The 25,686-nt window shown below is 44.4% G+C and overlaps 1 protein-coding gene across 1 annotated transcript in view; it reads left to right on the top strand.

Annotated features, from left to right (window-relative positions):
• LOC126353911 (pneumococcal serine-rich repeat protein) overlaps positions 1 to 25,686 on the top strand; it is a 664,303-nt gene that overhangs the window by 571,568 nt on the left and 67,049 nt on the right. Inside the window, exon 3 of the mRNA XM_050003143.1 lies at positions 20,178 to 20,257. Within this exon, the coding sequence (XP_049859100.1) occupies positions 20,178 to 20,257 (80 nt within the window). The remainder of the gene's footprint in view (positions 1 to 20,177; positions 20,258 to 25,686) is intronic.

A 25,686-nucleotide genomic window follows, 5' to 3' on the forward strand; every position in this document is an offset into this window, starting at 1 on the left:
TAACGAACGCCATCGTATAGCCAGAACATTATTGAACCTTCGAACGGAGAGTGCTGCTTTCATATAAACATCGAACACACCAGCATACACGAACATCAGGAATTTCGAGAATCTTCAAGAAATGATGAAAGTAACATACTGCCTGACAAAGAAACTGAACCACACAGAAGACGTGCTCGGATGTTGTTGTAATTTCGTACTTGGACATGCCATCGACTGGAATGTAAATGATTTAGAGTTGAAATGCTCTGTAAAAGTATAGCGGCCATCACGATGTGTTGGTGTTATTGTGTTTAGTATTGCAGGGTTTGTAAGGGATGTGATCATTGTCAGATGTTGAGTGGTCACTGAAGTCCACGGAGACTGCAGCGAAATGCAGGAAGATCTGCAGCGGATAGGCACTTGGTGCAGGGAGAGGCAACTGACCCTTAACATAGACAAATGTAATGTATTGCGAATACATAGAAAGAAGGATCCTTTATTGTATGATTATATGATAGCGGAACAAACACGGGTAGCAGTTATTTCTGTAAAATATCTGGGGGTATGCGTACGGAACGATTTGAAGTAGAATGATCATATAAAATTAATTGTTGGTAAGGCGGGTACCAGGTTGAGATTCATTGGGAGAGTCCTTAGAAAATGTAGTCCATTAGCAAAGGAGGTGGCTTACAAAACACTCGTTCGACCTATGCTTGAGTATTGCTCATCAATGTGGGATCCATACCAAGTCGGGTTGACAGAGGAGATAGAGAAGGTACAAAGAAGAGCGGCGCGTTTCGTCACATGGTTACTTGGTAAGCGTGATAGCGTTACGGAGATGTTTAGCAAACTTAACTGGCAAACTCTGCAAGAGAGGCGCTCTGCATCGCGGTGTAGCTTGCTGTCCAGGTTTCGAGAGGGCGTGTTTCTGGATGAAGTATCAATTATATTGCTTCCCCCTACTTATACCTCCCGAGGAGATCACGAATGTAAAATTAGAGAGATTCGAGCGCACACGGAGACTTTCCGGCAGTCGTTCTTTCCGCGAACCATACGCGACTGGAACAGGAAAGGGAGGTAATGACAGTGGCACGTAAAGTGTGCTCCGCCACACTCCGTTGGGTGGCTTGCGGAGTATAAATGTAGATGTAGAGATGCCGGTAATGCTGTCTCGTATGAGTAAACGGCAACTGACACTATTTGAGATTGGTTTGCATGTGACCGGCTGGTCGAAACGTGCATTGTCCAGATTTGTAGAGTATTGGCATGTGACAGTGGCATGATGTCGGACTGTTCGGGAACGTAAGGGCAGGCGAAGTCGTTTTCAGGTTTCCGGTTACGACTGGCCACCACATGGGAGGATCGCTTTATTGTACACCAAGCACCTTGCATCCCCTTCACATCTGCACTTCTTGTCCGAGAACAAGTAAAGGACAACCTGCATCGTTCTAGGGAATAACCGTGCTATGTGAAGATTGCCGTTAACGCCACTACACAAACGGCTGCATTTGGAATGCTGCCGTGACCGAGAAGCACGGGATGCTGAATGCCGTCGCATTATGTCCAGCCATGAATCGCGGATCTGCAGTACCCCGGATGACCATCGTTGGCGAGTATGGCGGCACCTGGGGAGAGGTTCCATTCTTCCACTGTTCTGGAGAGGCACAACGGTGTTACTCCTTGTGTCGTAGTGTGGGGAGCCGGCGAGTATGACTTAAAGGTCTTGGCTAGTAGTGGTTGATGGAACTCTGATGATACAGCGGCACATCATGGACATCCTGCGATCTTATATGTTTTCTCTCGTGCGATAGTATCGTGGCCCCATTTTTCAACAGGGGAATGCAAATCCACGCGTAGCACGTGTGTCTATGAACTGATACGTGGTGTTGAGGTACTCCCGTGTCGTGCGACGATATCTCCGTCCCGATGCAGACATCCATGATTTCTAGGACCAGTTACAATAGTTGTGGTCCGGCTTGCCCCAGGAGAGGATACGCCCTTTCCAACCGAATCAGTGTATGCTTGGAGAATTCAGCGGGTGCGACGTCGTACTGACATGTGAGCTCGTACTGCTAAGTCCTGTGTAAATTTGACTCTACTTTGTAACCACTGAAATAACGTCACGTATCCTCTCATCCGCAGAGTTTCGTTTCCTCCTACCCTTCTGATTGCTTAATTTTTTGTCAGGAATAATTTCTGGTGGTCAGGTTTTATTTAACTGCCGACCTGCAGCACGGTAACCGGCGACTCTTTAACTGCTACGGCACGATGCATGCAGCACAGCCCGCGACAGTATTAATGGCCCTATTCCCAATGTTAACAGCAATCTCAGACTTTGCGCCGATGATGCAGTTACTTAATATGAAGCACTTTCTGAAAAATGTTGCACAGGTATTCTGTCGGATCTTAATAAGGTTTCGAAGACTGGCAACTTGGTTCGCATGTCCAGAAATGTAAAATTATGTGATTCACAAAAAAAAAAACCGTGGTATCCACTTACTACAGTATCAACGAGTCACATGCGGAATCGCTCCCATAAGCTCAGTCGTAAGTAAAGCAGGTTTGCAGATTTCGATTTATTGGTAGGATACTGGGAAAATGTAATTGATCTACAAAGAAGACTGCTTAAAAAAATATTTGTGCGACTACCCTAGAATACATCCGAAATGTGTACGACCTATACCAAACTAGATTATCAAGGGATGTTGAACGTATAGAAAGACGGCGAAGACGAATGCGCACAGTCTTGTTCGACCACGGGTGATCGCCAAGGAGATTCTGAGAAATTTGAACTGGCAAACGCTTGAAGATAAACGCGCAGGTTTACTTGCAAAGTTTCAAGAACCAGCCTTATGAGCCGGCCCCTGTGGCCGAGCGGTTCTAGGCGCTTCAGTCCGGAACCACGCGGCTGCTACGGCCGCAGGTTCGAATCCTGCTTCGGGCATGGATGTGTGTGCCGTCCTTAGGTTAGTTAGGTTTAAGTAGTTCCAAGTCTAGGGGACTGATGACCTCAGATGTTAAGTCCCATAGTGCTTAGAGCCATTTGAGAGCTAGCCTTATGAGAGCCATCTTGAGGAATATACTACAACCGCCTTTATCGCTCCCGTAATATTTGCGAGGAAAAGACTGGAATAACATTACACCGTGCAATGATGCGTTTAAGCGAATATTCCTCCCGCTGTCCACATGTGAATGGAATGGAAATAAGCCCTAGTAAGAGATTCCGTGGGAGAGACCCTCGGCCACAGGCTTCGCGGTGGTTTTCAGAGGCGAATGTTATTGGGTAGTAAATATGATTTGCTGCAGTGCACACCTCCACTTCCACAGTCTCACGCATACATCACCCGTGCGCGTCTAGACCAAATTTATCATACCTTGATTGCCTTCTAATAGTGGATCAGAACGACTACGAAAACAAGCAGTGTTGCTGCATGAGAATTATGATTATGCGGCGCAGAGCGTCATTGGACCTTGAGCTTGTGCGGATGTTGGGAGTCCCGATCCCATGCTCTCGCACACCAAATGACCTTGGGGTAACCCTTGACAGGCATTTCACACGGGTAACTTTGGCGCTGTGAAAGCACTTCCCATTTGCTAAACCGTGAGTCGATGTTTTCTTCACACTGTGGTGTCGCTCTATATGTGGCAGTGATCCGACCAGTGCTAGAATACGCGGCCATGGTGTGAGGAAACGCAGATTGCCATATTCATCGGCTTCGAGGTTTGCAGTGTAGAACCGAAAGACTTACCATACATCTTCCAAGAGATTTCCCTGCCCGGGAGTTCATCAGGTGACCGATATTCCTGTGTTATGGAACCGATTCAAACAGACCACCCGACAATTCTACGAAACGTCGTGGCCGTCTGAAAACAGGCTTACTGTGAACTAGTGTAACCTGCAACACGCGAGGGGGACCATTACATGGCCCGACCTGCTGCAAAAAACGGCAGTGAACATAGACTAAATAAAACACATAAAACATGCCCAAATTACAGAGAGGACATATACCAAACTTAGGTACAAGTAACACTTACAGGAAAAGAAGGAATAGTTAACAATAGTTTGCCCGCGTCTCGTGGTCGCGCGGTAGCGTTCTCGCTTCCCGCGCCCGGGTTCCCGGGTTCGATTCCCGGCGGGGTCAGGGATTTTCTCTGCCTCGTGATGGCTGGGTGTTGTGTGTTGTCCTTAGGTTAGTTAGGTTTAAGTAGTTCTAAGTTCTAGGCGACTGATGACCATAGATGTTAAGTCCCATAGTGCTCAGAGCCATTTTAACCATTTGAAATAATAGTTTAAGCTGCACAAAACTAGACAGACAAGACTGTCTGTTAGGAATCGAGCGAGCAGATCTTCTGTACGCGAGTAATCCAAATTCCTCATACCTTTATTACCTTCTCTTTGTAATACAGCGGATTACTGTAGAACGGCTACGGAGAAAAACAATGTCGCTGCACGAAAATTGCAATTCCATAGCGAATACTGTTAAAGGATAATTTTCTTAAGACGGTAAGAGCCTAAACAGTAACGGAAGCAGAATGGTAATTCAGATTCATCAAAGCAGTGGAACTCTAAATATAATCAGCACAGAAAACGATGGCACCTTTGTTTCATGACCAGAAAGATAGCTCTCGGTCGATTGCATGGACATGGGCTAGTAATGCCTTTCTGTCCCGCACGTTCGGAAGTTGAGTGCAGAAAGCTATGGTATGTAGTGGTTTTGATTTACGACACTGCCACACTACACAAGACTGTTATCAACATCGGGTGAGGCCTTTCTGAACGCCGCCCCGTCCCCACTTCCCCCTTTTCAGTTTTAATCCAAAGATCTAAATCACAGGCTGACTCGTAGGGTTAGTGCATTAGACATGATAATCATGACTGCATACCTCACATAACGAAGAGATCCCCAGACTTACTCTTCTGGTTAACCATGTCCGTGAAATATTAATTTAAAAGGTAATCATCGATATTGAAAATCAAAGGCTAGGAGGGGTTGGTTCAGTTATTATCACATGTTTCCTCACTGATAAATTAGTTTGATTCTCAACGTTTTGGTGGTCATAAGGTGTTGGACCTGCCTCAGTTCTAGACTGGCTGTTACCCCAGGCGGTGGTTTTCTCTGTACATGATTTTAAAAAGAAGCATTTCGAAAATAATTGTGACTGTGTAGAAAGTGTAGCTTAGTGGCAAAGAAGGGTAAAGCGGAAGATCTATGGTTTGTTGTGTCACTTATGGCTTCTTTCATATCTAAAATGAATTGCATATGTGACAGATGCGAAATTCCGTCATGGTTCGGCGTCCACGTTGAAATGTAGAACACGCCACATCTGTGACTAGTAAAGTGTTGCGGTGTGCAAACTAACCTTAGAATTGACGCCAGCTTTATTTTACTTTATGTTGAAAAATGAGCATAAACTGTATCTGTTTACACTCAGGTAATATTTTTTTTTATCCGTCCGTTTATGTCAACTTCATAGGCAATCGATCCTTCGTTGCGTGATGCATCTCATACAGTATTTTGTTGCATTACTAAAGCTTTACAGACGATAATAGTGTATAGTTCGGCACTGCCACCACCAACCACCATCACCACCAGTACACAACAGACTTTGAACAGCAATTTTGTGAAAAAGAAAAAGGGATGTACGTATCTTGTCGAGTCACACTGTTATAACGCATCCTGGAAGCAGTGCTTAGCTAGTCGCGTAACACCCATGGAGAATAGACGTATAGGAGACAGTCGTGATATTTACACGAATTTTATTCTGTGTTGTGAGTAAAAGAAGCCATTTATTCGTACTATTAAAAGGGATAGTGATCAGAATTCGGTCCATCAGGTACAGTATTTCCGAAACAGCGAAGTTTCTGAACTGTTCGAATGCCCTGTGGTAAATGAAATTCGTGTGGTGACTGACCGTCGTGGAAGCTGCATAGCTCCATGCGACGGAGATGGCAGAGGTGGGCGTCGTCTACAACAATGCGTAATTTTCCCTATGCTGCAGTGTAACAGGTGACTGTCTCTATGTGAACCAGGCTGCAAGCAGAATCGTGTCTATAAATCAAAATTTAGTGAACCCTGCCGATTAGGAGGCCCTGAAGCAAATGGACAGCGTTTTCATCCACCTCAACATTGATGCATCGACGTAAAAGTCCTGGCTTGGCGCGAAGGTATCGAAATTGGTTAATCACACTGCTAGATGCGGCCGCAAACAACAGGGGCAGGCTTCAGGGTGGTCGTGATAGCGTGGCCTACTCGACCCAGCAGGTTGGAAACATCATCAAAGGCAAAAATGTTTTTTTTGCCCTGGGACTGTAATGTGGCCGTCTGTCTGTGGTGTTTACTTTCTTCCACATTTACTTTTGAGCTGTCATAGTGGAATGTAGCGCCCACGCTCCGCCCATCTCTCCGCTCTCCACCGTTTCTGTGTAATAAGCCCTCTGAATGCTAGCAGAAAACAGGCGGCGCAGCTGAGCTGAGGCTTAAACCGAATCTCTTTGACGTTGCTTCCAAGCCAGACAACAGAGCAGTCCCTTGTCTTCAGAAGCAGAGAGAAAAGAAGGGAGATGAGAGTTGAGTGTCGTGTCGACGTTGAGATCATTAGAGACGCTCTCGGTGCGGCACAAGAGTTTCACTGAGGAGTCAAAATGCGTTTCTTCTTCTTTTGATTACGCCCCAGCCTGCTTTTAATTTTGAAATACTACGAGATTTACCGTCAAATGTTACATAACCGTTGGAGGTGTGACCATTTTCCTGCTTGATGGATCTTAATTTTAATTGAACGGAAGAGGCGTAGCGCCAGGACAGTCACTCACTGTGTCCTCAAACGACTATTCTCTGACAAATTTTGAAGCGTTTAAATCAAGATGGACGACCGCAAAGTTTTAGTTGTGATCCCTATATCGCCGTCACGGTTTCGAGTGATTTCCCCAAGTCAGTCAATACAAACTACATAACGGTTTCCATGCAGTTGGAAATCAAAAATATTGTAACGCTGTAAGTAACTATCCTCTAAGCAAAAACTGTGCACTGCACATGAGTAATTACGATAAAAACACATTTACTACGACTATAATTACGTTGCATCCTTGAAGCACGTGTTCTTTCACGTGACACAGAACTATAATAAGGTCTTCGTTATGATAAGAACGTTAAGGCATCAAACGAGGGAAGTATCTGAGGTGTTTCTGGGATATTTGCGGGTTGTTTAGATCCGAGTGTCAAAGCAGACTGCATTTCCAGGATAGGTAACGCGGTGGTGTTCAGTCTGGAGATCGCCTGTTGAAATTCTGATGGTGCAAGACACCACTATATTTTGGCTGACAAATGAAGGAAAGGCAGTACCGTGTCGCTCCTGATTACCAGACAGTGCATCAGTGGGCTGGGTTAAATTCCAACAGGTAATGTCTCCTGAAGTGAGAATATGTGAACCGTCCGTCCGACTGAGAATGTTAAGTTCGGCGATTCATCAAGAGGCCGAGGTAACGTCCTGCCTCTAGGTTTACACTCCTCCTTTCTCATTGTCGTCGACTACTGAAACGCACTCTCAAAGCTAGGCTTCCATCGCCTATACTACGCTGTTAGTATTGCGACGCATTGCAACAAACGTTGATTTGGCATGAATTGTATTACGCGGTCCACTCACATTAAACGTGACCACCACCTATGGTCGACGTCATCGGGAAGTGGCTGTAGTAGCAGTGGAGTGTATGTGAAGCGTGTCGGGAGGACGCGGAAAACAGTGCAGTCATTGTCGGAATGCGGAAACTGAACCACTTACCTGAGGTCTACAAGGGTATGACTATTGTCTTTCGGGCCAGGGGTGGAATCACTTCCGAAACGGTTACGTTTGTAAACTGTTCACGTGCCGCAGTGTTTAAAGTATACCATGGATGGTAAAATGGCGTTATCCGAAACCAGTGCCGAGGTAACTGTGGTGCACCGTGGGCCATAGATGACAGGGGTGAACGACGGTGCAGAGATATGTCAGAATGAATACACTTGCAGCTGTTCAGCTACTGACCGCCCAGATGAACCAAGGGGCTGCCAATAATGTCTCCTCAGCGACCGTTCAGTGAATGTTGATGCGCGTGGACCACTTCAGCAGCCGCCTGGTTCATGCTCCCATGCTGACTGCTGTTCACCGGCGACGAAAGCTGGAATTTGCACACAAGTACCACATTTGGACTTCCAGTGAGTGGCGACAGGTGTCATTTTTAGATGAAACACGTTTTGCGCTCCATCGGTCAGATCGTTTTAGGCATGTACAGCGTGAAACGTCTGAAAGCGAACACCGGTTAACCAGAGGGCATCGTTATGTTATGCGGAATGTTTTTGTGCCATTATCAGGGTGACTCTGGAAGGCACATTGGATGAACACAAGTATACATGTATACTTGGGTACCGTGTCTACCCCTACATACAGTTTGTTTCTTCTCTGCACCATGGCATTCACCAGCAAGACAGTAAACAGTACCTGTCACACGGCTCAGAGTGTACGTGCGCCTTTCGAAGAACACCAGCATGAGTTTACCATACTCCTCTGGCCGCCAGACTCACTCGATTTAAGCCCTGTGCAACCGCCTCGATCGGGCTGTTCGCACCATGGATTGTCAGCAGAGAAACGTACCGCTGCTGCCCATGGCACTGGAGTCCGCATGGGTCCATATCCGTGTCGTTACGTTCCAGGACCTCAATGACTCTCTTCCTGCACGGTTCGCAGCGATCCTCGCTGCTAAAGAGGGCTATTCAGGCTTTTGACAGATGTTTGCTTTAATGTGACGGGACAGTGTACATATATGCAGATATTAGGATTTCAGCACAAAAATACAACGGAGGTTGGATTAACGTCATCTGAAGCCTTTGTAAAAGGAAATATTACACAGATGTTTAAAATCACTTTTTAATGTTGACTGATTGTGTTGTGCCATTGGGTAAAGATGAAAAACGTCTACAGCATATATCAGGTTCATAGCCTGCCGAAACTTCGGTAACTGTTCCACGACATTGCTGGACGCGTTTGTCGGGATACCACGACATTAATGCGAATGTGGAATCGCATCTCGTGGTCGTGCGGTAGCGTTCTCGCTTCCCACGCCCGGGTTCCCGGGTTCGATTCCCGGCGGGGTCAGGGATTTTCTCTGCCTCGTGATGGCTGGGTGTTGTGTGATGTCCTTAGGTTAGTTAGGTTTAAGTAGTTCTAAGTTCTAGGGGACTGATGACCATAGATGTTAAGTCCCATAGTGCTCAGAGCCATTTGAACCATTTGAATGTGGAATCAATGGGTTCAGGAGGGCAATGCTCAACGCCTTGCAGGATCTCAACAACTCCACGCGACTAGTCCAAGAGGACAGACACACGAGTTTTGTCCTCTCGGCCGTGCAAGATGCCTAGTCACATTACATACCTTGAGTCAGGAAATTGGCACCTTGTAGGATCGCAAGTTTCCACACAAACAGTGCTGCGACGACGTCTGAAACACCACGGATCGTCAGCACGGCGACCATTCTCCCCTGAGTCGAAAGCAGAGAGAAGAGCACCTGCAGTCGTGTGCGCCACAACGACATTGGACAACAGGAGTGGTCCCCCGTCGACTTTTTATCCGAGTCTCGGTTCGGAGTTTAGCATCACGATGGACGTACCCATGTGAGGAGGCTCCGAGGAGAAGAAACGTTACCAGATTGCGCTCGACCTCGCCATAATTTATAGGGTGCCAGTGGGCATAAAATACTTTTACTTCTGATCCGTAAACAGTTATTTGGACTGCAGGCATTACAGTTCTGATGTGTCAAGGCTTCAAGGCTGGTGGCTGTGCCTTTTCTTCGAGGACTCCGTAATGTCATCTTTCAACACGATAACACACAACCGTTTGTTGCCCGTGGTGTTCTGATCTGTGTCGATAGGGAGGGTGTTAGAATGTTGCACATTCTCCAAATCTCACACCCATTAAAAACACTTGGACATGGGCTGATGAGAGCCGGCCGCGGTGGTCTCGCGGTTCTAGGCGCGCAGTCCGGAACCGTGCGACTGCTACGGTCGCAGGTTCGAATCCTGCCTCGGGCATGGATGTGTGTGATGTCCTTAGGTTTAAGTAGTTCTAAGTTCTAGGGGACTTATGACCACAGCAGTTGAGTCCATAGTGTTCAGAGCCATTTTTGGGCTGATGAGGGACTGGTGCCCCACCACTCGCCAGCCACTGCGACTGTTGGTCTCTAGCATAGTGTTGAAGCATCCAAACTCAATTAGACTCGGTATGCAACCTGTTGCTGCCAAAGTTGGCAGCCCTGTGTACTTAATTTCACACACTGTAATGGGCGATTCAGACAGAGAGGACAGATTTCAATTGTTTATTACAGACAGTCTAAGAAAGATGGAAGCACATTTCGCATGTCACTGCGTACAGGAATGCTAAAAGTTTTATGTTCGCACAGACACTGCATCTGCATCTGCATCTACATAGATACTCCGCGAGCTACCGTACGGTGCGTGGCGGAGGGTACTAGTCACTGCCTTTCCTGTTCCACTCGGAAATAGAGCAAGGGAGAAACGACTTCTACATGCCTCCGTTTGAGTCCATATTTCTCGTATCTTATCTTTGTTCAAATGTGTGTGAAATCTTATGTGACTTAACGGCTAAGGTCATCAGTCCCTAAGCTTACACACTACTTAACCTAAATTATCCTAAGGACAAACACACACACATCCATTCCCGAGGGAGGACTCGAACCTCCGCCGGGACCAGCCGCACAGTCTATGACTGCAGCGCCTTAGACCGCTCGGCTATCTTTTATCTTCGTGGTCCTTACACGCAATGTGTGTTGGTGGCAGTAGAATCGTTCGGCAGTCAACTCCAAATTCCGGTTCTCTAAACTTCCTCAGTAGTATTTCTCTAAAGGAACGTCGGCTTCCCTCCAGGAATTCCCATTTGATTTCCCAAAGCATCTCCACAACACCTGTTGTTCGAACCTACCGGTACAAATCTAGAAGCCGCCTCTGAGTTGCTTCTGTGCGTTCGTATAATCCGAGCTGGTACGGATCCCAAACACTCGAGCAGCACTCAAGAATAGGTGGCACTAGCGCCTTATTTGCGATCTCCTTTATAGGTGAACCACTCTGTCCTAAAATTCTCCCAATAAAACGAAGTCGACCATTCGCCTCCCCTGCCACCGTTCTCACATCCTCGTTACATCTCATATTGCTTTGCAACGATACGCCCAGAGATTTAATTGATTTGACTGTGTCAAGCAGGACACGAGTAATACTGTATCCGAACATTACATGTTTGGTCTACCTACTCGTCCGCATAACTTACATTTTTTCCACATTTAGAACTAACTGCCATTCTTCACACCAACTGGAAGTTTTGTCTGACTCGTCTTGCATCTTTCTAGGGTCACTATACCGTACACTCAGCATGAGTACCATGCGCTGCTCTAGAAACATCGAAACAGTAGTTCAATTCATTCCACAGACGTGAATCAATAGGTCCCAGTTTATTGAATCGGCAGCCTCAAAAATTCGATTTCTTAGCTCTTGAAGAGTAACTGCCGTGTTTGGGACAAATACACTGTCTTTTATGTGTCCCCGGAGAAAAAAATCGCTAGTTGTGGTCTGATGACCTTGGAGGCCAAAAGCAATGAACATTGGATGGACTTCGCGCGAACTCCCAACACGCAAAATGATTTCTCTTGTGGCATAGTGGCCATTTTTCTACAGTCAAGCAACAGCGCAGCTCAGCTGTGTCAAAACTTAGTATCATTCTCTGACCAGTGACATGCGCCATGCGTTTTTATTTTCTATATTTTGCCTGTAATGAACAACTGAAATCAGTTGTTCCATTTTAAATCACCCAATATATTTCTGAATCAGTAACAAATTTAATCACGTATTCTTCCTACTATACTGCATATGATATATAAAGAAAATTTGCTATCCTTCCTGGTGTTGCGGTTTTGGTGGCTGACACTGTAAATCATTACACTGACTAATTGATTAATAAATGACTTTCAGCCATATGTGTCATCAATTCCATATCAATGATATTTTTATTACTTTCCAAATGTTTCTGTGAAACAAATGGGGACAGTTACGTGTCTCGGCTTTGAACGTCCGTCACAGAGCTACGATTTCGAATTGTGCCCGCGTGGAACAATTTCTATTGTTGTGATGATTCTCAACGAGCATGCCAGTTGTCCTCGGAATAAGGTAAACACTTTAGATAAAGTATTTGCAAATAACATGGAAGCTCCACAGGCCTAAAGCATACTGCAAACTTGTGTCTGGGAGAATAACTGTGAACTGTGCGGTGCGATGCAGTTCACAGTGGAAAACTCGCTGTCGGTACCTTTCGTTGACAAAGCAACCACCCCCACTTCTTTCCCTTAAACAGAAAGCAGCAGGGGCAGCGCTTTGTTAGGTGCGACGGAAGATAAGGGAAGATTTGTTACTCCTCTTCCCACTCGCTTTGTTCGTAGCTGTGATACACCGCATCTGTATTGTGAAAATGCAGGCATGTGAATGTTCCTGCGTTTTTTCTGCACAGCCTCTCACTATATTTCATCACTCGTTACCTTAGCCCAGTTTTTTTGCGCGACGCTTCAGTTTTCTGACATTTTTACGTCAGCAACATACGTGCAGCACAGTATTCTGTTTTATTTGGCGTTATTTAGCCTATGCAGTGATAAAAACAGGCTCCTCTTTTATCTGATTCAGAAAATCGGGATTCGTAATTTTGTAAGATTGCTGGTGTTACTACGAGATTTTCAAATATGAGATCGTTGTTAACATTGATTTTTTTTCTCGCAACAACGATCACATTGAATCCAGGTACAGTTATTCTACGAAAAGCAGAAGTTGTGCAGAATTGGCAACGCCAAAGAATCCCGGACCAATCGCATCGTATGTTCTTCTATGTGCTGGCCGAAGTGGCCGAGCGGTTCTAGGCGCTACAGTCTGGAGCCACGCGACCGCTACGGTCGCAGGTTCGAATCCTGCCTCGGGCATGGATATGTGTGATTTTCGTAGGTTAGTTAGGTTTAAGTAGTTCTAAGTGACTGATGACCTCAGAAGTTAAGTCCTATAGTGCTCAGAGTCATTTGAACTATTTTTTGTTCTTCTGTGTTGTACCAACAAGTTTGTTTACAGTCACATAAGTCGAAGAGAACATAAACTTTATAAATGTTGTTCAAATGTGTGAATTCCTAAGGGACCAAACTGCTGAGGTCATCGGTCCTTAGACTTACACACTACTTAAACTAACTTAACCTAAACTTTATAAATGTTGTTCAAATGTGTGAATTCCTAAGGGACCAAACTGCTGAGGTCATCGGTCCTTAGACTTACACACTACTTAAACTAACTTAACCTAACCTACGCTAAGGACAACACAAACACCCATGCCCGAGAGAGGAGTCGAACCTCCGGCGGGAGGGGCCGAACGATTCGTAACACGGCGCCTATAACCGCGCGGCCACTCCGCGCGGCTTATAAATATTGAGACGGAAGATCATGCGAATAACAGTCTTACATTAGTTCAATGGACCAGCACACAAAGATACGTGTCTAACATCCAACATTACATAGGAAAAAAATAGTAATTAAAAGCTAATCAGTGGTATGAATTCATTTAATCAACGTAAAAAATAACGCACTGGAAATGACGAGGATTGAGAATTGTAGGTTCCCGAGCTAATATTTCTTATCGGGTCGAACGTGGAAAGATTACTAACAGTTTCTTGTTACCGACTATGAAGACGGCATCGAAGATTTCAGTGTGAAATAGTATGCCGGTGTATCGAAAGACATGTACATCTATTTGCTGAGTTCATCTCTATGTGATAAGCGCAGATCGTAGTGGATAAGCAGGACTTTTAAATCTCTGTGAAAATATCAAACAGTAGGAAGGGCCATGTGATTTGCACAGTTCTCTGCCAGTAGTGAGTATTGACATTACTAAACCGAGCTGCTACCTTCTCTTCACGTGGATCCTTTTTATCCTCAGCAGACTATCTGCATTCCAATACGTTTATCAAGGCAAAATCCTCGACGATACCAGGAATCGAACCTGGGTCCTCCAAGCAGAAATCAGATGCTCTTGGTTGTTGACCAAAGGGGCGGACAAAGTATGCTTGGCATCCACCAATACCTGCCTCGCCTACTTGAAGCTGTTATTTATTAACGAGCTACGTGGTGTATAGTCCAGGTAGCTTATAAAACCGTCGTTCGACCAGTACTTAAATATTGCTCACCAGTCAGGAATCTGTACTAGATAGGATAAATACCCAAAATAGAGAAGATCCAAAGAAGAGCAACGAGTTTCGTCGTCTTCTTTGTCGTTGTCGCCGTTGCTTTTGTTGTTGCCGTTGCTGTTGTTGTCGCCGTTGCTGTTGTTGTCGCCGTTGTTGTTGTTGTCGCCGTTGCTGTTGTTGTCGCCGTTGCTGTGGTGGTGGTGGTTTGCAGTTCCAAGAAGTTGTGATTCAGGTTTCCACGCTAGCGTATCTTGTGCAAACCGCTTCATATCTGGCTGCAGTCTACAAGGGTTCGACAAAAATATAGAACCACACAAATGCATAAACATCAATGCAGACGCTTGCCAAGCCTGCAGGTTGCGCCATTGTATTTGACCACGAACTACACCTGTGAAATGTCCTCTGCACGTTTCAGGAGTCACAACAGAATTCTGCGTACTTGTGAGTGCATTATGTCGTAGCTAGCTGAATTCGAACGAGGGAAAACTGTTGGTGCTCGCATGGTGAAAGCTTCCGCAAACAAGGTAGCTGTAATGTTTGATGTTTCAAGAGGTATCATATAGAAAATTTATACCTCATACAAGGAAAGCGGAGAACATCATCCGCTAAGTCACAACGAAGACAGAAGTGTGTGTTGTATTATCATGACAGACGGTCACTGAAGAGGATAATGGCGAAAAGTAAAAGGGCAACAGCAACAAAGGTCACAGCGTAACTGAATGTAGCACTCCCGAACCCAGTCGGCGCCAAAACAATACGAAGGGAGCTGCATACACAACGAATGGCAGGGCGAGCTTAAAAAAATAAAATAAAATGGAAACTCGAAGCTATAAAAATGCACTAAGGCCGAGTTTGCGTCTTGAGTGGAAGGTGGCGTTGGTTCAGTGGTGGTTTGGTCAGCCATGTCTTGTATTCCACGGGCCCATGGTTACTCTGGATGGTCGCATTACTGCCAATGGTTATGTGACCATTTTGGCTGATCACGTTCGTCTCAGGGCATGCTGTTTGCTCCCCTGTGGTGATGCTGTTTTCCAAGACGGCAGGACCTCCGTCCAAACAGCTCACATCGTCCAGGACTGCTTTTGTGAGCGCGAGAACTGCCGCATGCCCTCTCCCTACCACAATCATCAAATCTCACTATTATGGAACCTTTGTAGTCTGCTTTGGAGAGAAGGCTGCGTGGTCGATATCGACCTCCATCCTAGTTGATCTACGATTCCCCCTCCCCACACACACCCATAATTTTCTTTCTTTGCAGTGATAAGCACCCAACACGGTCGACTGCATTATACAGATGAACACTTGATTTAAAAAGCGCTCGTTAGAATGATATTTTGTCGTGTGGTCAGTTTGTCGCGACCTTACCACAGCAGCGGCACTAGAAACTACCCATCGCTGGTTGGTTGGCTGGCTGGCTGGTGCTGGCAGGAAATGCCGGGCCGTTGCCTCCACGCGAGGAATGTTGGCCGCATGCTCGTCCTTGCCGATGCTGCTTCTGTAGAATCTCTGAGGGCGACCTTCTCACAATGGCCCGTGTCCCACCGGAATATTGCCACGAGTCTAATGCGGACACAAGACTGCTTGTGTAACCTAGAAGAGACGGATAATCCAGAATACACAAGTTTTACCGGAAATTACTATTTACTGTATTTACGTAACATGTTACATGTCACGTTTGAAACCCCTTATGCACAAAATTACGCCAACATACTGTTTATTGTTTATTTCGTATCACTTGTTTTCAGTTGCCTTTCGGGACATAATCGTGGATTTTTTTTAATTCACTTTTTCCTGATTAAGGTTCTCATATACCGAAAACTCAGGACTTTTACGTCTCTACTACATCTATACTCTGCAAATCAACGAGGGACACGCGCAGAGGGTACGTCCCATTGTTCCAGTTATTAGGGTTTCTTCCCGTTCCTTTCACTTATTGAGTGCGTGAAGAATAATTGTTTGAATGCCTCTTTGCGCGCACTAGTTACTCTAGTCTTATCCTCACGATGCCTATGTGAGCGATATATATGGGGCTGTAATAATTCTTAGAGTCATCATCTAAAGACGGTTCATGAAACTTTTTTAATAGACTTTCTCGGGATAGTTACGTCCATCTTCAAGAGTCTTCCAGTTCAGTTCCTTCAGTATCTCTGTGACATTCTCCAACGCATCAAACAAACCTGTGACCGTTCAAGCTGCCCTTCTCTGTATATGTTCAACGTCCCCTGTTAGTCCTATTTGGTACGGGTTCCACACACTTGAGCAATATTTTAGAATGGATCTCACGAGTGATTCGTAAGCAATCTCCTTTGTAGACCGATTGCACTTCGTCAGTATTCTGCCAATAAACCGAAGTCTACCACCTGCTTTACCCACGGATGAGCCTATGTGATCATTCCATTTCATATCCCTATAAAGTGTTTCACCCAGGTATTTGTACAAGTTGGCCCATTCCAACAGTGAGTCATTATAGTTATAGTAAAAGGATATTACGTTTCTCATTTTGTAAAGTGCACGGTTCTACATCCTCCAAATCCACTTTCAGCGGAGGGTTGCTTCCCCCCCCCCCCTCCCCTACTAGCGATCTATTGTTATCTTCGCGTCTCCCAAGTCTTACAAATACTGTCGAGTGCAGATACTATGATAAGGGATTTTTAGAAACTGTGTCTTGCTCAGAGGTGTGTTACAAGGGTATAATCCGTGCATTTACCTGGCAAAGACTGGGAAGCAGTGGAAAAATATTTCTGGGATTTATGACGGAGGGGTTGGAGTCCGCAGTGTCTTCCCCCTAAAACACGAAATCTTATGCCTACTGTGCATTCCAAACGAAAATATTTGTTTTAATTATAACGGAACTAGCGACCCGCTCGGGCTTCGCACAGATGGCACTAAGTATCTCTCTAACTAATTAACTCGGTCCGAACAGGTTTTGCCAGCCGTTGTGGCCGAGCGGTTCTAGGCGCTTCAGTCTGGAACCGCGCGATTGCTACTGTCGCAGGTTCTAAGTTCTAGGGGACTGATGACCTCAGATGTTAAGTCCCATAGTGCTCAGAGCCATTTGAACCATTTGAACAGGCCTTGAAGGCCCATCGGCACCGACTGACTGCCGTGTCACCCTCACCGAGAGGCATCTCTGGATGAGGATATAGCGGGGCAAGCGGACAGCAAATCGCACTCCTCACCGTTGTCCGTTTACGAGATCGGAGACAGTATCTACGGACGGAAAACTTGCTTATGGTATGTTCAAACTTAAATCGTGAATCAGTCTGTCTATTGGTGGAAACCGTATCAAAATCCCTACGGAAGTTCCTGAGATTGACCAGAACAAATAGACAGAAATCACGGTTGGGGAGTTTAAATTTAATATGTATACATACTTGAGGCTTTTTTTTCAAATGTCGCCGCACCCGGATTATCAGGAATTTGCTTTATTATTATCTTTTGCATTGCTGAACACGTTCAGGTCTACCACAGGGTACTTTCAGCACCCTCAGAGCTATGCCTGGCGAGCTCGTGGCAGTCTACGCCTTCTGTCGCGGAAATTTTTCGTCCCGGAGCAAATGGTTTTTTAAATCGGGATCGCATTACTCAGAAAGTGACGTAGATACAATACACACCATCACTTTTATTAGGCAGCTAAAATATCTATTCTCTCTCGAAAGAAAAAACATTCTGCCTAAGCGGTTTCTTCCTGTTGTTTTCGTTAAGAGTTTACGCCGTCTAGGATAGGCTCCGCAGTGCTCAAGTTTTGGCTAAGTTATTTTAACTTTGCGGTGGCCGGAAGTCCTCTCAGATGAAAGGATGTGTAGCCTGATCTTGCTACTGTATTACAGAATTGAATGCGATTGTTAGATCAGTTTGGGACTTACTTTTTATTGATACCTCAGCTCCCAAGTACACACTTGGTAAAAGTAGAAAGATTAAAATAGTTCTGTTTTTCCCCAGTTGTTGCCATCTTTTATGGTCGAACAGTGTTGTAATGTAAACAAAATCATTGTGACTCTGTATGCAGTTTCAGTAAATAATTAATTTTTTAACTATCGTAGCGTCGATCACATGAAACTTTCTCCTTTTTGAGTCACTTTCTCATGTGTAAAACTGACAGTTGGAATGAGTGAAATAAATAGTGATTTTCAGTGATTTCAAGCTGAAATGAAGGTAAAACCAACGCTTTTGTTCACATTCTGAAAACTAAATCTTACTGACGCCTGGTATGTTGCTTGATGTACAAGGATTAATCCTGCCCTTTGATAGCGTCCCCTTAATCTCTACTAACAAGGATTTCTTTTTACGTCTTCATCTCGGAGTAAGCACTTAACCTAAAGTCCTCGGTTATTTGCTGAATATACAGGGTGTCCCAGAAATATTGCAACATACTTTGAGTTGTTGTAGAGGTTGTCTTGAGGAACAAATCGAGGATAGGAACCCGTGTCCGGAAATGTCATTCGTGATGGTACAGAGCGTCAAAGATAAATGTGCCGGCGACTGTCACTAGTCTACCCCTTCAGCAACAAATATGACTTCGTACGCTGATGGAGCGAAGGCGGAACGTGTCACAATGTTATTCGTAGTTCAGTGATCGTGGCTGATTGCCATCATCACCAGTGGAGAAAGTGCAGATACCTGCTGCGTAGAAAAGCCTTGTCTCCAATGAATGTGATGCTCTGTTGCCTCAGTGAATGATGGTTTCAGACACGAGTTTCCATATGCAGTTCATTTTTATCCTGGGACACTGTAGAATCTTCAACGTTTTTAGATGTACAGGAGAAAAATAAACTGAAGCTGGAAAGTCGTGTACGAAACCGTTATCCACCATTGCAACAGAGCATCGTATTCGTAGCAAGCAAGGCCTCTCTATACAACAGCTAATTCCATCTTCTCCATTGCGATCGTGGCAGTAAGTCGCGATCACTGAATAACAAACAGTATTGCAAGACCTTTTGCCTACAACGTCACGTCTGTTGCCGAGGGGGGGGGGGGGGGGGGGGGGGGAGGGGAGGGGGATGGTGCCAATGGCCCTTGGACGCTCTTCTTTCCCTGTTTTCCCGCGATTCACTTTTCACTTCAATACACTATTGTGCTCCGGATGTGTATTCTCAGAAGAATCTTTTTCATTTTAATTACTATATTTGATACTAGAACACTTCTTCTAGCCAGGATTGTCCTCTTTGCTTGTAAAAATCTGCTTCGTCCGTCATTAATTATTTTACTTCCAAGATAGAAGAATCCCTTTACTTCATCTGTTACCTGGTCCTCAAATTTAACGTTAAGTTTATCATTAGTCTCGTTTCTGCAACCTCTCATTACTTTTCTCTTTTTGTATGTACTCTCAATTCGTATTCTGTGCTTCGTAGACTGTTCATTCCATTAAATAGCCCCCTGTAATTCTTCCTCACTATCACTGAGGGTAGCAATGACATCAAAGAATCGTACCATTGATATCACTTCACCCTGAATTTTAATTCCGCTCCTGAAACTTCTTTCACTTTCGTCTTTGCTTCTTAGACCACAATTCGAGGCACCTCTTGTAGATGGAAGTCACCGTACAGCCCAGTTTTCCAGTGCCCCTACCATCCACCTTTTACAAGCTGCTCTTTCCTCGATCGTTGGCTGTACTGTATGTGCTTCCATAATCAAACAACATGATAGCTTTTAGCATGAAAACCTCTACAGTTCATCACTCTAGGTAGGTTTAGTGAAAGTTGTATCAATAATATAGAAGGTTTGACCTGAGAGAGAGACTCTTTGAACTAGTACCCTTTGTGTTTCGTATAAGAGAGGTAATGATGTTGATGGTTGTACATTTAGATATTACTACAGCCCAAAAACATATGTTTTCCTTTCTTAATTTTATGGAATAGTGATAATCTTCTCTAGAAATTATGTATGAAATACATCTTCTAATTTCTCATGGTAGAAATTTTAATGACCACAACTTTGTTTTTTTTTTTTTCAGGAAGGGGGCCACATCCACGATCTCACTGTCGGATTTGTTGTAGATGGAAAAAATTTTATATTGGATCTTCGCCTAAACAGGTATTTAATTTGCTGTGTTCTATTATCTCTCCTTCTCTCTCTCTCTCTCGAATTTCTTTGCTATGACTAATTTCTTTTTGTTGCTTTGCAAAATACTGGAAATCAGAGCGCTAGCTTGAAAGAATGTTTTCATGAGGTTACTGCCTCCTAGATTGTGTCTGCTGTATATTAGAAAACTGACTATCCTTGGAGACACCACAGAAGCATGTAATTGTTGGTCGCAGAGATAAAAACTGTAATGTTGCTGACGTACAGATAACAGAAAGAATATGTCTTTGGTTTTTGGAACTTAATCCTAATCGAGATAGACTCGAGCCACAGCGGAGGGTTCGAATTAAAAATACTCTCTCTGAAACTAAATTGGAAATTATGCAGAGGCAACTGTATTTGACATCCAGTCATGTAATTAGGTAGCAGAAGGGCATTAACAGCGTAAAGAATTCTCTAAAATTAAGGTATCATCAGCATTTAAACCACGTAATCTATAACCCAAACTTTTGCCATGTACATGTGAGCAACTAATGTGAACACAGGTTACTGTCCGGAAACTCAAGACTCTGTACGGGTACTCATAACTCTTTTAGTCTGAAATTTACAACAATTTTAAGTGGGTATATTTACACTGTCATTCTCAACAACAAAAAATGTAAGTTCTCATTTGTGGGATATGTGGTCATCACCATTATCAGGGATTAGTTTTTTTAAGTGTTCAGTCTTGAGGGATCTCAAAATTTCCCTTTCCATCTTTTCTGTAATCTTCTTTTATTACGTTATGCCATGATTGTGTAATTATACATTGTTTTTAGATATACACTGTCAGCCATTCTTTTAACACGGTTTTATCATTTTATCTGCTACCCATCAGTTTCTTCTGGTATACCCTTTACACTTAATCGGAGTCATACTGTTCATTTTGGAAGGCTTCAGCTCTTGTGTACCCTCGAGTCGAGTGTAAAAACCTCATTTCTGCTGGCTGGATTCATTGTTTTTCTGTCAGAGTGTAACACACTGCTCCACAGGGGATGTAGTAACTGCTATGATTCTACACAAATTTACCATTGATTCAAATCTGGCTTTGCCATTTAATGTTCTTTTAATTACATTACATAAACTAAAGAATGATTCAGTCATGGAGACAATGCCACTGGAATTGTCAAGGCTTAAACTATAACAAAGACACTTAAAAACAGTGAGCTTTCCAATGGTTTGTCTCTTGTTAAAATTTTTGCTCTTGGAGCTGTCTCCTGTTAAATGCCTGTTCCTTAGTTCTGTATACAGGTATTTCGAAATTAAATGCTTTTGGAATTAAGTACTCTTTGTGTACTGACTTTTGTAAATCGTCTCCTTATTCTATATTCACTTTGTCATTTACAAAGTTTACCTTTGGTAGCTATTTATTATGTTTCAGAGCCAAGGAATATTTCAGTTATAAAAGTTAAATAATGCTTACGGTATAGGGGAAACTTGTCTGATACCTCTGATTACAATTATTTGCTTGGTTTTGTACACATTTACGTTTTGCTTATATCATTATTTAACAGATTACCAGGGACTCACTTCTCTTCTATAATTTCACATAGTTTGTATCTAGCCACTCTGTCGAAAGCTTTAACAAATAGTGAAGGCTATAAGTGTTAGACCGTTGAATTCCTTATATTTTTCAAGTAATTATGTCATATGAAATATATGGTACATACAGGATTTTCCTCTTTAAAGAAATGTTGGTTATTTAATAGGGTCTTACCTGAAATAACATTTAGAATTCTTGTTAATATTTTGTTGTAGATTAAGTAATTCTGACAGTTATTTCTATTACTTTTCGTTTTAAGTATTGTTACAACAAGGGCTTCATGCTGATCACGTGATTTAGGTATGGCAAAGTTTACTAATCATTTAAAGAAAAGCTTGGAAAATATATTAGATAAAATAGATGAATGTTAATATGTTAATGAATGTTAATAGGGTCTGTATTTGGTGACTTCTTATTTTCAAACTCTTTCAAAACTTGCAATACTTCGTCTATATTTATCAAATCTATGCAAGCGTCATGCTCCTTGTTCATACTGCTTGTTTGCATAGCTCCTGCCAAAGTTCTTTATAGTATTTTCCCTGTTTTTCTATTGTGACATTAAGGACTGTAATTTCTTATTGGAAAATATTACTTTTTTTTTTTTTAGAGAGCTGGTTTCTGTTGGCAGGAGAAATTATTGTTGTTATGTACGCAAAATGATTTTGCAGGTGGTTTACGTTATAAATGTTTAAAGGTGGTACATTCTCTAAGATCAGAAAGTTTAATACTTCGTCTATAAAATTGAAAGTAATAACATGGGTTCTTGTTAGTACACTTTTACGTTAGACATAGGCCACAGAAATATCTATCCACTGTCGTGCTCAATGCTTTATATATAGAAACTAACTGGAGCTTAAGTCTCTAAAAGTATTCCGGTTGAAGTGAAAATAATGTAGTCTGTCTGTGCAAAAAGAAACATCGCGACGTTAAGCGTGTGTACCTACGTGCACATAAAGTATGAATTAAACACTACAAAAACACAGTGTGAGTACTGCAAAATATCCCCCATATCAGTAATGTTGTTAAGGTTCAGTATCTTCCATTTTACACCAGCATAAACTGAAAATGTATTATTTTACCAGAAGCCGTTTTCGATTCTGAACTTTTTACTTAGATCAGCTCTATATCTTTTGTAGAAAAATATTTGTAATAAATTTCAGAACTCCTGTGGAACGATAATATAACTGTTTGTGCGCTTTAGGTTGCACTATTTCATAAATAATTAATGAAAGTTATAATTTTCGCATAATGGCGGACACCAAGGAGACAAGAGATGTTAAGTTCGTTTTCGCGGCAGAGTGCGCAGAAAATTCTGAGAACTCAAGAATGTGACAAATGAGAATTACATTTCTTTAAATGAAAACGTGTAACCACATTACTGCTAAGTCTCTATTTCAGAATAAATCAATTAACAGAATAACAGACCCAATTACAGCAATTCGCTATTACATCGAGTACATCAGATCAGTAGTAAGCGAACAAAACGACGAGGCAATAACAAGAGAGACCGAAACGAACAGAACCCCTGCGATAATTTTATCGCACGATTATATATATTAAATGATAGCAACCAGCGATTACATGTTGTCTTCTTCTATTCACATCCTTGTAGTAGTTTTGGCCGTAGGGTTACTTCCTGGCCCATCCGACCGGTTAGCCTGCTAGTTTGCGATAAATAACGCATAACGATATCAGCAATGCTGAGATGACAAGATCTTTATTTGTTTGTTCGGCAATTAATTCAGGACGTCTTTTAGACGCAATGTACATCAAGGCAAGACTCGCACGGAAACGCGTAAGTGACTTGTTGGTTGGTTACTAAAGCACTAAGTATAAAAAAGATTATTAAGAATTAACATGGAGAAATCAAGAACATGAAAAAAAAACTGTATACTAAGAATAAACATCACGGAGTAACGGACACAACACAGCCCTCCTGGCGGCCGGCGCGGAACTACACTCCTGGAAATGGAAAAAAGAACACATTGACACCGGTGTGTCAGACCCACCATACTTGCTCCGGACACTGCGAGAGGGCTGTACAAGCAATGATAACACGCACGGCACAGCGGACACACCAGGAACCGCGGTGTTGGCCGTCGAATGGCGCTAGCTGCGCAGCATTTGTGCACCGCCGCCGTCAGTGTCAGCCAGTTTGCCGTGGCATACGGAGCTCCATCGCAGTCTTTAACACTGGTAGCATGCCGCGACAGCGTGGACGTGAACCGTATGTGCAGTTGACGGACTTTGAGCGAGGGCGTATAGTGGGCATGCGGGAGGCCGGGTGGACGCACCGCCGAATTGCTCAACACGTGGGGCGTGAGGTCTCCACAGTACATTGATGTTGTCGCCAGTCGTCGGCGGAAGGTGCACGTGCCCGTCGACCTGGGACCGGACCGCAGCGACGCACAGATGCACGCCAAGACCGTAGGATCCTACGCAGTGCCGTAGGGGACCGCACCGCTACTTCCCAGCAAATTAGGGACACTGTTACTCCTGGGGTATCGGCGAGGACCATTCGCAACCGTCTCCATGAAGCTGGGCTACGGTCCCGCACACCGTTAGGCCGTCTTCCGCTCACGCCCCAACATCGTGCAGCCCGCCTCCAGTGGTGTCGCGACAGGCGTGAATGGAGGGACGAATGGAGACGTGTCGTCTTCAGCGATGAGAGTCGCTTCTGCCTTGGTGCCAGTGATGGTAGTATGCATGTTTAGCGCCATGCAGGTGACCGCCACAATCAGGACTGCATACGACCGAGGCACACAGGGCCAACACCCAGCATCATGGTGTGGGGAGCGATCTCCTACACTGGCCGTACACCTCTGGTGATTGTCGAGGGGACACTGAATAGTGAACGGTACATCCAAACCGTCATCGAACCCATCGTTCTACCATTCGTAGACCGGCAAGGGAACTTGCTGTTCCAACAGGACAATGCACGTCCGGATGTATCCCGTGCCACCCAACGTGCTCTAGAAGGTGTAAGTCAACTACCCTGGCCAGCAAGATCTTCGGATCTGTCCCCCATTGAGCACGTTTGGGACTGGATGAAGCGTCGTCTCACGCGGTCTGCACGTCCAGCACGAACGCTGGTCCAACTGAGGCGCCAGGTGGAAATGGCATGGCAAGCCGTTCCACAGGACTACATCCAGCATCTCTACGATCGTCTCCATGGGAGAATAGCAGCCTGCATTGCTGCGAAAGGTGGATATACACTGTACTAGTGCCGACATTGTGCATGCTCTGTAGCCTGTGTCTATGTGCCTGTGGTTCTGTCAGTGTGATCATGTGATGTATCTGACCCCAGGAATGTGTCAATAAAGTTTCCCCTTCCTGGGACAATGAATTCACGGTGTTCTTATTTCAATTTCCAGGAGTGTAATTTATCCGCGCAAAATAAAATACTTGGGGTGTGACACACGGGTGATGCACTCATGAACCGAACTGCACTGCATAGAACTGCGCTGCACTACTAATTGTGGTCTCTACAACAGCCTCCTCGGCGGGAGCGGAGCGACATCCAGGAAGCGCGCCGGGAAAGTGACAAGTCGGCCGGACCTCGTGGTGGGCTGGTCCCCTGGAGCTGACGTCCTGGTCGATGGTGGTGCCGGGGCTGGTTTTGCCGGACCAAGTTCTGGGCGGTGCTGTGTTCGCCGAGTCTCAGTGGGAGGGGGGTTGTTGATAATGTAGGCTGGTTTGACCCTGTCAGTTGTAACAGTGGCTCGTTTCCCATCCACAAGCATATACAGGGTGCCATCACCCCATACTGATGATTCGATGTGGCCCGGAGGGCCGGTTTGACGCCATCGGCTCGTAACATAACGTGAGTGCCCGTTCCGATGTCTTTGTATAAAAGGCT

Source organism: Schistocerca gregaria, chromosome 3 (assembly GCF_023897955.1).
Source record: "Schistocerca gregaria isolate iqSchGreg1 chromosome 3, iqSchGreg1.2, whole genome shotgun sequence".
NCBI classification, from domain to species: domain Eukaryota; kingdom Metazoa; phylum Arthropoda; class Insecta; order Orthoptera; family Acrididae; genus Schistocerca; species Schistocerca gregaria.